The following is a 14,059-nucleotide window of genomic DNA, read 5'->3' as shown; positions in this document are numbered from 1 at the left end:
AAAAGATTTAGGAACATCCCCTAAGAAGGGCCATGTCCAACATACGGATAGGCTACAAATAGGCCCACAAAAAGGACCTTCCTGCAGTGCTACCCAGCAGTACTTGCATTTTGGTTTGGTAATAAAGTGCTGTGATATCAGGAATGTTCTGCTTTGCAAACCATCTCCACAGATGGAAACAAGTTGGAGAAGGTTTCACAATTTCCTTATCCGGGGATCATATTTGAACCATCAAAGTTGGAGTTCTAATTTGTCTGCTAGATGTCAGTATGTAGACAATCGGTGGGTGCTCTGCTTAATCTCCCAAAGGCTTTTTAAAAACTATATAAAAGGCAGTGTGTACTGGTGGCCGTATATAGAGCCTGTGTTACTTCAATGCACATTCTGTTCAGATGGACGAGAATTGTTGTCTTTGCCGCCTTTTATGCCTTCTGCATCTTACACAAGCTTTATTTGCCATGAGGGTTGGGTTTCCCATATATAGATGACTTCATTAAAATGACTCCCTTATTACTCTGGCTCTCAATAGGGCCCAAAAAAGTTTTAATCGCCTTGTTATCAGTGACAGTTTAAGTTGTGATAAGGTGCTGATTATATCATGGATCTCATATGTTAAAACAACCATGCTGGCCTTAGGGCTGTCTAACCTCTTTGTTGAGTCTGCAAATATTTTAAGAAAAGATAAACCACGTGTGAAGCAAGATTACAGGTGTATGATTAGGGAGGGCAAAGAATTAGTGAAACCAACTGTAATGCGCTATTACCTGCTGACGACAACCCTAGACACCGAACCATATTTATTGAAGGTGGAATAGTCCTGAGAGAGAGACATTTTAACTTGTTTCCGAACCGGGGTGAAAAGCTCTCTGCTATGTTTCCCTTTTGGTCAGTATAGTGGCTCTGATATAGGCATTTGCTCCTGTGACTATTTCCCTGATCAGACACTATTGCACTTTGTTTTCTTTTGTTTTGTACATTTTATAATTTGCATACTAAATTGTATTCATTTCCCTTGCTGAAACGATGTAGCTTCAAACAATGTAGACCTGCACAATGTTTTCTACAGGTAGTGAATGGGGATGATGTATGTATTGCAGTTGGTTCTTTTTAAAATTAGTCATGGAATGTTGCAATTCAATGCTTTTATAACTTTTAACATATTTGTATTATTCGTACTTTAACCCCTTGAGTGCTGCCCACGTTCAACGGACGTCGCGTGCACTACCTCGGTAGCGCTGCACACGTCCGTTGAACGTCGCGGCCACTCCCGCACAATAGAACGTTCCGCACTAGCGCGGAACGTTCAGCGCAGCGGAGGGGTTAAGATATTTACAATCAAATAAAGTTATGATAGACTGACAACTGACTAACCAGGGAGGTACTCTTGGCACTAAAATAAGAATGCACACAAAGAATGGGGCAGAATTAGCAGCTCCAAGAGCCAAGGCATTAGCAACACACTGGCAGACATTTTACTTTACAAATAGCAATAACCTATCAATAACCTTTCTGTAGTGATCTCTCCCTGTTGGTGTGGTTTGTACGACCGAGGGAAGGAAGGTCAACAGATTATGCTGGTTGACATACAGTAAGCACTATGCTATAGCACAATGTGTTAACAGATATTTTATAGCATGGATAACGATGTGTATAACAAAGCCTTTGTGCAGAACAGTCTTTTAATAAATGTACATCATAGGAAGTATGAGAGTTAATGAATGCATGACTAACAGAAAGCTAAGCGCAGTTTGCTCCACACAGACGCTCTGCTCACACTACTCTTTGTCTTTTCACAGCTTATTTCTTCCAAGGTTCCAAAAGCCGAGTACATTCCAACTATTATCCGCAGGGACGACCCTTCCATCATCCCCATCCTCTATGTGAGTATCTGTGTAAATACCTTGTGTGTGGTTACACTCTGCCTTTGATGCACCGCTGCCTGCTTTCTGTTTTGTGTGAGAATTCTATAGCATTTGTCTGTGTTTAGCAGGTGAGACAGAAATCCTAAGTTCGGGTTGTGTGAGTTGAATCTCGGCATTGTGTTTAACTGTTTTGGAAGTTGATTAGTGTGCAGGGCCGGACTGGCTGTAACAGGCATTGTGTGTTTCCCCGAGAGGCTGGAAGGGTGGGGCCCTGTTTGCACCAGTGGGGGCAGGTGTTGTTACTGGGGGCTGGTTTTGCAGTGGTGCTGCAATATCGGACCCCAGTAAAAAAAAGCTGCAAGCAAGCGCTTCCAGCCTTCCAGGGCCAGGCAATCCTTTCCCAGGGGCTGGTCCGCGAAAATTGCCAGGGCTTCTTTGGGCTCCTAGTCTGGCCATGTTAGTGTGTGGGGTATCCGTATTTACTGTGTGGGGTAGTTCAATATCTTCATTTCAATTGAAGAGCATTTCTGTCATCAATACAGAGCTAATGACCAAGCACCAAACCCATCTAGTTTCATCTTCCTCATGTAATATACAGACCCTGCTCAGTCTCTACATCTGCTGTCTTTTGATCACTGTGATTATACTCAAGAATCTCTCACTGGACCTTCTGAATAATATTACTGATTATCCCGTCTCATGTCTTAGTAAATTAAAGAATGCCCAAAGGAGATCAGATAACCATCTGTATCTGCATCTAACTCTAGTAACTAGCACACCAGTGTCTGGGTTGAGCACATGGGCAGCAGTTCCTTGTGTTCAGCCTTTCCCAGCTTAGTCACTGTCGTTCTGACTAGGTATGCAGGTAAGTTACTTTGTGGAATGTCTGTAGTGCTCTTGAGCCATTTTATGATTGGCATGCCTTGTACATGATGTGGGTGCGCTCTTGTCTAACGTCTCTATATGGTAAGAGCCTTCGGTACCCCAGTATGGCCATTGAGGCAAATTGGGTGACACATACATTGCTGGAGTGAATTGCTGACTAGTGATGTTATGTTATGTTACGTGCATTTGTAAAGCACACTTTTACCTGCGAGGATATCCTGCACTGGACAGGTGTGTTCCTAGCTCTGCTTATGGTCAGTTGGTTAATTGAAAAGTCAGGTTTTCAGCTTCTTGTGGAATTTAAAAAGAGAGGAGGAGACTTTGATGTGGAGAGGGAGGTAGTTCCACGCTTTAGGAGCGATGTAAGAGAACGCCTGTTCTCCTGATTTGGTTCTGTGTATACGTGGGATGGTTGGAAGTAGGAGCCCTAAGTGGCAGAAGTGTCTGGATGGTTGGTGGAAGGGGATGCAACCGTTTAGGTTGGTGGGGCCTGGCTTGTGGAGTACCTTGAATGTGTGTGTGAGGAGTTTGAATTGAGCTCATATGTGTGATCATAGAATGAAGTCCATGCCTGGGAATATCCTGCTGGAAACCTGGTTTGGCCTGGGCACGCTAGAACAAATTGGGAGTGCTCCAGACGATGACAGCTATATCCCTGAGGTCCATTGGATCCGCTGAAGGGAGCCAAAACTCCTTAGCCTTGGAGCTAACATGAGAGGCGAGTTACTGAAGCTGAGAACAGGCTGTTGTAGTACCAGTAAAAAACTAATAGGGGTGGTTTGTGGGTGAGGAAAGCGTAAGTAGTGTTAGAACTTGTACATAGAACATTGTGGCACCTAGCCACAATGTACTGAATAGAGGGTTTCATTTAATCCACAATATCCTATGTCTATTAGGACAGGGCTCCAAAACCAAGGTGTCAGTTGTAACTTAGTTGGGCTCAATTCAATGCAAACATGGTAAATGGCAGCCGCCTTCGGTTTTGCTTGCTCGGAGTACATCGACTGCACTCAGGGACAGTGTGTAATCCTGGCATCACTCCCTAACATTGAAAGTTAACTTCAAGGAGGACAGCGGGTAAAGGCATGGCTAAGGTGTATCGGTTTGTTTTCCATCCAACTACATTGATGTGAGAGGACTCAGTTTGCGCCTATTCCAACCAGTGATGCTGATCTTGGAGTCCTGGGGCTTGAGTGGCAAAATTAGATTGTCTTAGAAATTAGTTTGTTGATATTTACCATTATATGGCACTGAATACTCTCTGAGGGGGTTCCCTGATATCCCTATTCAGAAGAGAAGGTGGAAGGCACGAACGGAAGACATAATTAAGGAAGTACTTTCTTAGAAGGCAACACTTCAGTGTCCAATTTACCACGTAGCGGCAGAATTCTCAGAGCTATTTAAAGCTTATTTACACCGTTAAGAGTACTTGTGAGGTCTCAATCCTGCTCCTAATTCATATAATCAGATGTATTGGGATATTTCTTGTGCAAATGGATTTCAGTCTACGGTAATGTCTACGTCCGCATTCTGCCACAGCAGGTCTGCGCGTGTGTAGGCATGGGTACAACTGTAAAGGTTGGTGAATACCTGCAAATTCATGCTTGTGTGTATTTACAAGCTGTTTGCTGATAGTTTCCAACCCAAATACACTTTCGAACTTACTCCTGGCAATGGCAGGTACAAATACATGTTCCGATGGGAACGGGAATAAGCCCCCTCAAAGAAATTGTGGTATTGGGGTAGGGGTTGCTCAAGGGCAAAAAATATTTTACACAGAAACACTAGTTCAAATGCATTTTTGTGTTTCTCATCTGCACCTCGAAATGAACACATGTTGGCTTTTCATATGCATAAACAATTCTGTGAGTACTGGAAACCTGTATGAATTCCATCGGAGTCTGAAATGTATTTCTAACATACCGTCAATCCATAGGAGTAGATTTTTGACATTTTTACGCTGCGGCTATTGAGAATTGATCCGGCATCCAATTCAGCGAGAATCAGCAATCTGTGCAGCTGCATTATCAAATGAAGAGCTGTGTTCCTCTGTTATAGGCCTTTGCATGGATGTTCATGGTCCGAGACAATAGAGTGCATACGAGAAAGAAGACTGACGCCCTCCATACATCAGTACCCTCTTGCGTGACCTTCAAGTTTAGTGCTGCATAGGCTGCATACTGGCCTCGCTAGGACGTAGCTCGAAAATGGTGCAAAAAAGCTTGACCCTCGAAGCAGTATAGCGTTTTGGCACTTTAGTGCTCCCCATCCAGGTCATGTTTTGGCCAGTTTCACCATGAGGTGATGAACTGCTGTATTATCTTGCCTTAAGGAGACGCCTATCCAGCCTCGGTCCGTGGGTGTTAATACTGTAAAGAACAACACTGTCCCATTGCAATTCACGGCCTGCCCAGACAAGGACAGTAGATAATAGAAAGGTCTTTAATACTTTATAGTCCAACCCGAACTGTGAATGCAGAAAGCTGCCAGGGTTTGATTTAGTACGGATGAAACCTGCAACTATTTCCTGTAGGAAGTTACCACATTGCCTCGGGGCCCATCCCTGAGTATATGCTAGAAAAAAATAGTAAGAAACTGTAATTCATAAGTTTGATACTCGCCTCATTGATGAACAATAATAATAATATGTTATGTCATTTAAGGAAACAAAAAGCAGAAACATGTTGTCATTTGTTGTTTCATATTAAATTCATAAACATTCTTGTTTCTCCTTCAGGACCACGAACATGCAACGTTTGATGACATTTTAGGTATGGGAGCACCATTTTTGTATCTCATTTCATTGAAATAATTGCTGGATTGGATGGAGATTGCAGACTTGGAACGGCCTGTTTCTCTGGTCCTTCTCTCCTCCCCCTAGGTCTTGTTTTGTTCATCCCACTGGCATCCTGTTCTGATCACCTCCCTGCAAGGTGTTCAGCCCGTATGCCACTCCGCCAGTCTCCCTGCCTTCACCATTGCCTGCCAACCAACTGTGTACCTTTATGCTCCTTCCCTCCATGGCAAGTGGATTAATTTCCCCTCTTACGTAATCCTGGTCAGTGCCCCATTCCATACCAGATAAAGACCAGACTCTAGCTATATTATGCATCAGTGACCAACTAAAAGACAGACAGTGCCATACAGCAACATGAGGAGTCTTGGCTCTTTCCTACTGATCCCTTATTCAGTTTTCACTCACAAGTTTTCACTCATTCGGACCTTCATTGAATTTTCTTGTCGTGGTTAATCACGTGTTCAATTCATTGTGTTTAACACCCTCTCTGTGTCTCCTGCAGAGGAAATCGAGAAAAAGTTGAATATTTACCGAAAAGGCTGCAAGATTTGGAAGATGCTGATTTTCTGTCAGGTGTGTACCCTCATGATTCGCTCACTTTTTTCTATTCACCTGGTGTATGGTGATATTTCCAACCACACATTTTTGGAAACCCCTTTTTTATTGAGTTCTTTCCCAAGGATTCTCCAGTTTTACTTGAGGAGACTTCCTTTTCCTTCAGTAACTCTGATTCGAGAGTATAGAGCTCCACTACCTGCATTTCCAACTTCAATTAGTTGTGGCTTTTAATTAAAGGATCTTATCATTGAAACTATCTAATGACCCTTCTGAGTGTGTTGACAAGCCTACAGGATAACTCACCTACAGGTTTGATAAAAACAAATGCCTTTCAAACGAATCAGTGAAGCGTGCTGATTATGCAGTTCCTGGAAATGATTCAACGCATCCAAGAGACCCTTTTGCTCTAAAGGGGACATTTATTTTCTGATGTGTTTCTCAATTGACTCCTTTCTTCAAACTGAAGATGTCTTATATCATCTACACAAACATTTTTGGTGCTAAAGAGGAGGTCGGTGGTGTTAGTTTGCTTAGAACACACCATTTCCTTGGTTTTTTCCAGCTTTTGTATGTGTTTGGTATTTGTATAGGTGTATAAACAAAAGGAATCCTACCAGAGGAGATGTGTTACCCAAAGGATATGGGAGCACTCAGTGTTTTTTAAAATACCCCTCACACACCAAAAGGCCCCTTGGTGTCATGCTTCATCATCGGGGTCTTCGCACCCCTCTACCGGGATGCGGCGTGCTACGACCTACGACTACGCGGGAGCACTGATAAATGACTATGTGTGGTGTGTGTGGTGCAAGTGATAAAGCAATTAATGTGAGTGGTGGTAGATAGTGACTTGTTTAAAAAGTACCTGGCTTGTAGGTGAAAGAAAAATTTTATTCAGGACCTCGGGCTGGCACTGTTAAAAGAAGTGAAGTGCGAGGTAACTTCTGTCATGTTAATGGACAGTACCTCTTGTGTGCGTCGACATGTTTCGGAGCAAACGCTCCTTCTTCAGGACGGGAGCACAACTTCCCCACCTTACTCACGTTTTACTACTTAGTAACTCAAAAATTAATCTTGGTTAACAAAAAGTGAAAAAAAAATGTAAGTGATAAAAAGGCTATAATGTGCCTACAGCGGTTTTTGGCTCAGGACACATGCAATTGCATGACTTAATAGATGTGGTTTGCTTGCTTCATGAGCTCACAGGGGCGTCTGGGGGATAATTGCTATTTTGTGCAATAGACCGGGGACGAGTATTCACCGTCTTACCCCACACGCAGCTCCGCTCGATGGCACGAGCGGAGCTGCGTGTGGGGTAAGACGGTGAATACTCGTCCCCGGTCTATTGCACAAAATAGCAATTATCCCCCAGACGCCCCTGTGAGCTCATGAAGCAAGCAAACCACATCTATTAAGTCATGCAATTGCATGTGTCCTGAGCCAAAAACCGCTGTAGGCACATTATAGCCTTTTTATCACTTACATTTTTTTTTCACTTTTTGTTAACCAAGATTAATTTTTGAGTTACTAAGTAGTAAAACGTGAGTAAGGTGGGGAAGTTGTGCTCCCGTCCTGAAGAAGGAGCGTTTGCTCCGAAACATATTGACGCACACAAGAGGTACTGTCCATTAACATGACAGAAGTTACCTCGCACTTCACTTCTTTTAACAGTGCCAGCCCGAGGTCCTGAATACAATTTTTCTTTCACCTACGAGCCAGGTACTTTTTAAACCAGTCACTATCTACCACCACTCACATTAATTGATTTATCACTTGCACCACACACACCACACATAGTCATTTATCAGTGCTCCCGCGTAGTCGTGGGTCGTAGCACGCCGCATCCCGGTAGAGGGGTGCGAAGACCCCGATGATGAAGCATGACACCAAGGGGCCTTTTGGTGTGTGAGGGGTATTTTAAAAAACACTGAGTGCTCCCATATCCTTTGGGTAACACGTCTCCTCTGGTAGGATTCCTTTTGTTTATACATGTCAGTTTGTGGAGTAAGAATCCTACTTCGTTTACTCTACCTCCCTCTTTTGTTAATTTCGTGGTATTTGTATAGGGCATACTTAGCCAAAGGACAGCTGAGCTCAAAGGCAAGCATAGAGTTAACATGTGATGGGAGGATGAGCTCTGTTCTGAGAGGAAATGGACAGCTACTACGTTGTGATATAGTGTTCTTTAAATGTGTACGCATGTGTATGAGTTATGCAATCTTTGATTCAGCTTTTGCTTTCCTGTTTCCAATGATACATTTATGTACGCAAGACCATATAATTTTTTATTATTGTGTATTGTAATATTTCTGAAAGACTTGTTTAAAATACACTCTTTCTTCTTGTGGGTGGACGAGCCACAGATGCCAATAGAGATGTTGTTTAGCCTTTGACACCATGTGGCTACCTAAAACTAGTCGCCCAAAAAAGTTCCTGCCCTTTACTTGTATATGTAATGGGAACGTAGGCAATTTTCTTGCAAAATGGAATGCTTGTTTTTTAATAGCAAAAATGAAAGAGACTGCATCACTAACAAATACAAGAGAAATAGAAAAAATGAAAACACGCTGAATATTACTGGCTGTTTGTGTACAAGTGAGTTGTACTTTTCAGCTCCTTAACATTTTCTGCACAAGACTGTGCAGACTTTATCCTTGTTAGACCTCCAACCCTTGCACCCTATGACATTGGTGACCGGAAATAGATCCTTTAAATTCAGGTTGTCAGCTACAGATGTTTCTGTTAAAAACACTTCTTTCCGTCACTCCTTCACTAATAGATGAGGAGAGGGGCCAGAGTCACTTACATGTTTGTGGATCTACGCCTCATTTAAACGGCCAATTTTTTGGAATTCCATTTGTAAAATGTAAATCCTGAAGGGAGGCTTTCTTTTGTACACACCCATAAAGTCAAAACTTTGTGAGTATTCACAAAATTTTCCATGGCATTTCCCACTTTAGAAGCACATGTGAAACTACTCTTAAAAAAGTCAAGAGTAAATATGTTATGCAGTGGGGAGGCATAGCCAACAGCTTCATATTTAGTATAGGTCTAAGGCAAAGGGTCTATTCACAGGGAAAAAACACACCTGTAAATACAAACATAAGCTGTACTAAGTCATGTGAATTTTTCTTTTGGTGAACAAAGCACGAGTGATAAAATATTCTTGGAAATCTGTGACTTTTTTTTACATCTGCATATGAACACCATTAGACTTTTGGAAATTCCTTTCAAGTTGGAAATTTCCTGTAAATGTAGGAGGAAATCTAGGATAAGGAGATTTCTGTCTTCATAAATGATGGCTGTGAAATGGGCATATGGGTTCCTGGAACTGCTGTGGTCAACCCTTGGACAAAACTATTCTCCAACTGGCCATTTAGAGTCACTGTTGCTATGTCTTTGCCATGAGGTGTCCTTGCTGAACTTCTCTTTGTATGCACCTGTCCCCCCTGACCTCCGAGGCCACTAAGAAATCTGTGGTAATCGCAGCAGTGCAGGGACTTATTTTCATGTCCCTTCGCTGCTCAACAAGGTAAACACAGACACTGACAGCACCTTTCTTTTCCTTACAGGGTGGCCCCGGACACTTGTACCTGTTGAAGAATAAGGTTGCCACCTTTGCAAAAGTGGAAAAGGAGGAAGACATGATTGTGTGAGTGACATTGTTTCGCCCATGTTATCAGAAGGCGCGGGAGTATAAGAAGGTTGGGGGGGGGAACTTTGTTTTAATGTCTTGAAAGATAGATCCATTCTTTTAATAGTTGATCCTTCCGAATGGACGACTCAGTCTAGAGAATTCATCTCCTACTGATATGTCTTGAACGTGATCTACTGCATGGATGGAGTTTTGTTCCCTTTCGGCATGCCTCTAACGCTCTCTAATATCCATCTAACATTATTGTGTTTATTTTGAATATAGCGTGCACTACCCATGGTAAAACTTCATGACTGTGATTAACTACCGAATAAACATGAAAGCTACCCATCAGCAAGTTAGGGGACAGGGTAATGTGATGCACCCTTTCATCACTTGGTAATCCTAACTCTGGGTGTTAGGGACTCTTTTCCCCTCTCACGCTGCACTGAATATCACAAATGTCATTATTACTTAGGTTATGAAGCACCAATCTGGCAGATGCAATAACTCATTGGGTCTTTAAAACAAATAACCTCCAAACGAATAAAAAATACAATCTAATACTCATGGTACCTCCAAATGCTACTGTTCTATTTTCGTTGCCATCCTTTCTAATTATTTATGTGTGATGTGGTTGTGCATCACGGGCAGCAATGAAAACGGAACGATAAAGTCATGATCTATCTGTTGCCAAAGAGAGCGCAGAACTAAGATCTGTTAGGAGTCACTGTTCCATCATGTAGTATTGTTTGTTGACCAAGGGACTACTAAAGCTGACAAAACAGCATGTCCTGCTAGTGGATATGACACTCTTACATAGATCCTGAGCTGTCCAATGCAGGTACAGGAGAGCCAGATCCATGCCTCATTTTCAAGATATCCTCCTAAAATGCATATGTGTGCATGAAATCTAAATGAAATTTCTTTCTTTTTTTTTTTTTTAAGTTTGATTTTATTGAAGATTAAAGAAGAAGGGGGGTATGGGAGAAAAGAAGAAACAGGAAGAAGGATATGACAATAATTACAATTTAAGGGAAAAACACATTAGCTATTACAATAAAATCTCACATAAGGCAGTCTCGTATTATTCTGAAAACCTGGCATAATTCTCGCCCTGCTGGGCCTAAATCTGACTCACAAGACACCTCCCCCATGAGCTCTCCTGGAACTGTTCTCAGTGTATTTGGACATAGATGAGCGAGACAGACTCATGTAGTTTCTGCTTTGGGATTGTTCAGTCTGATTCACAATAGCTTGCTTTGTGATGCCTCCTGCTTCTTATTATTCTTTTCCAGCTTCTGGAGAAAGCTGAGCAGACTCATGAGCAAGATGAATCCAGAGCCAAATATCATCCACATCATGGGCTGCTACGTGCTGGGCAACCCGAATGGGGAGAAGGTGGGTATTGTCTAGAAATGTTGTTAAGTTCCTGCATCTACTGCTTCAGCAGTTGCCTTTAACTTTGCCTACAAGCACCTGAGGCCACTAGATTGACATAAATCTGGGGATTAGTTGAACTCATAACTAGCAGTCATTTGGTTACATATAAATAAAGCAGCATAACCTTCCAGCAGCACTCATCCAATACCTAAACTTGAGGATGCTACTGTTGAAATGTATTCAGGACTTGAATGCTACTGAGTGACATTCGACGTACAGAAATGTTTTAATCATTCTTGCAAGTGAAGTAAGAGGGTTATGACGTTGTCAGCATTTTGCAGTCCCAGTATACATACGCTTCTCACTGCTTAGAGTGAGAAAGGATCAGTGGTTCTTCCTTGCTGTCCTAAGCCGGCGGAAGGGGCTGCTGAGCAGGTCATCCTTTAAGAGACACCCCTTATTTTGCTCCATCTACTTTATGTGCTGATGCATAAACAATGATTATTTATTACGTTCATATGTTTGAAATAATGGAATCCTGATCACATCTTGAATCACAAGTTGTTTGCTGACACAGCAGCTCAGAGATCCTTGTCTACTTGTGCCCCCACACGCCTGCTGCTAAGCTGCTGTGCCTTTGTTTCTGCTGCAGCTCTTGCAGATAAAGCTTTAACCCCTTAATTGCTGCGCACGTTCAACGGCCGATGGCACCACTACCTCCGTAGTGCTGCCGTCGGCCGTTGAACGTTCGAACCTCACCTGCACAATGGAACGTCCAGCACTGGAGCTGGTTGTTCCATAGCTTCTATGAGGTTAACCAAATCTCCTAGCTGGTGCTACTGCTCAGTCATCTCAGCGCTTTTGCTCATCTGCACACTTGGAGGCGGGGTCAATGAGAAGAATTACTGGTGCCACCTCAGCCGGTAACCTGTGGTGCCCTGTTGGTGCATCCAGTAGAGCAAGTGAGCCCGGAAAGTCACCATGTTGCTCGGCAGGAAGGGCACAAGGTGCCCATAGACCTCAGCCGCCACCAGCTGTTGGGGACTCTGAGAAACCACTTTTCAAGATACCAGTTCTGCCCTCTGCACACCCACCGCCGGGTCTGGTGGCTTAGTGGGCTAATGCGTCCACTGCAATGCCCTGTGTTTGACCTCATGGTCACAGGTATAAAATCCTGGTAGGTCCACTCAGTCTTTTATCCTTCCAAGGTCGATAAAATGAGCACCCTCGAGTTGGGTAACAGTAAACACCTGTTATTCAGCGCCAAGATACCCTTGGGTGAATGTGCGCTTTACAGTACATCCATCAAATTAGTTCAAGCAGCAGGATTGAAAGTGTGGGTCGTGGTCACCACCTTTCACGGCATTGGTTAGTAGACTGTTACCCATGCTGTGAACTACGCAACATTCCTGCCCTTTGAATCATGCTGCCAAGTACACAGCAGCTAACAGGTGGGCCGAGTCTGTTTTTTTTGCTGCCACAAATATGGTGGGCACAAGGGTTCCATCTAATCCCTTAACGACTCCTCTAAGCATTTCTGCTGGTAAATCGGGTCTGACATGGCAATTATGTGTGTGACCAGTGACACCAGAATTGGGACATAATAAAACACCCTGGTGTAATACCATGACAGTGAGGTAATGGTATTTCCATCAGGACTTTGTACTGCCCTGGTTATAGGTAAATCTAGAAAGTAGTGTTATCAGGCATTCAGACACTTACATTGTCCTGAAGACATTCGTGTGCACATTCATACTTAAAAGATAGCGTGTCACATTGTCACACTCACAGCAGAGGGTATACTATAGGCTGGCGTATTATTCATACAGAAAAAAGCAAACAAAATGAGTTTCTAGACAAGTACACAAGTTACCACACATGTTGAAATGATGAGTGTTGTGGCAAACACTGCACACCGGTAATTTTCCCCAGGTAAATCTTGACAGGCCAAACTTTCGGCTGTATACTTAAGGGAAAATGTGTCGGCAAAAACTAAGACAAAAAAGTTATAGGGCAGTAAGCACCAAAATCCACGTTATGCCCCATTTTTCAGGCATATCTTGGAAAAAGACGGTAGTTATACTGTTCGGACAATTCCAAACACATCGGTCTTGGATTTTATCGAGTGAGATAATTATCACATCTAATACAGGAAAGAACACGTAATGGAGATCCTGGGAGCAGATCCAAAGTTTTGTATCAATTATTTAATGCAGCAGCTGCACATTTTCATAAACATTATATGCACACTCCCCAGTCCTGGCTGTACTGACCCATCCTTTCATCCTTAAGAAGTTGAGCAATTGGGAAATTCAATGTGGCTCTCACCATTTCATTTCAATATCAATATTTATCTTGTTTTTTTAGTCAAATGTATTTACATGAACCAGGTTCTTGTCATTAAGTGCTGTTTGATCTTAAATGCCATGTATCTATTCTGCATCCGTATATCGCTGTCTGCCGTTGTGCGGACTATTTGCGGTTCCTCAGCAAGTGATCTTCGGGTTTCCGAGTCGTCCATTGCTGATATGTTCTGAGCCGAAGCCATGTGCTCTCTGCTGTTTCGGGATGGCTGTCCCTGGGTCCTAGTCACTGAGCTGTCAGTGTGTGATCTTGTCTTTGTTTTGCTTCTTCCCAATTAAATCCTCATTGTTATGGATCTGGACACATTTGTTCCGCAGGAGCTGAGAAGGGCTCCTGTGGTAAAGGTGTGGAGTTTAACACCTCTCGGTGACATTTCGGTCGCCTTGCCGAGCCTGTGGTGATGGATCGCCGCGTGTGACGCACGTCGTCTGCGGCGTACGTGCTCTCACGTCCCTCCACCGGTGCCAGTAATACTGCAATTGATCGGACGCTGCTGTCGGGATGCGGCGTCTGCTCTGCAGAGCTTCGCGCGCCCACCGCCCGCGCTTCTGTCGCATTGGGGAGCAGCGAGGCCCCGGA

General features: G+C 43.2%; 1 protein-coding gene across 2 annotated transcripts in view; it reads left to right on the top strand.

Moving 5' to 3' along the window:
- The window catches only part of NSMF (NMDA receptor synaptonuclear signaling and neuronal migration factor), a 226,443-nt gene that overhangs the window by 165,399 nt on the left and 46,985 nt on the right, over positions 1–14,059 (top strand). For both annotated transcript variants that reach the window (XM_078642103.1, XM_078642104.1), the window contains 5 exons: positions 1,797–1,880; positions 5,485–5,518; positions 6,047–6,117; positions 9,672–9,751; positions 11,032–11,134. In XM_078642103.1, coding sequence (XP_078498229.1) covers positions 1,797–1,880; positions 5,485–5,518; positions 6,047–6,117; positions 9,672–9,751; positions 11,032–11,134 — 372 coding nt within the window. The remainder of the gene's footprint in view (positions 1–1,796; positions 1,881–5,484; positions 5,519–6,046; positions 6,118–9,671; positions 9,752–11,031; positions 11,135–14,059) is intronic.

Source organism: Lissotriton helveticus, chromosome 5_1 (genome assembly GCF_964261635.1).
Source record: "Lissotriton helveticus chromosome 5_1, aLisHel1.1, whole genome shotgun sequence".
NCBI lineage: Eukaryota > Metazoa > Chordata > Amphibia > Caudata > Salamandridae > Lissotriton > Lissotriton helveticus.
The sequence above is the reverse complement of the archived record's forward strand: the minus strand, read 5'-3'. Positions and strand labels throughout refer to the sequence as shown.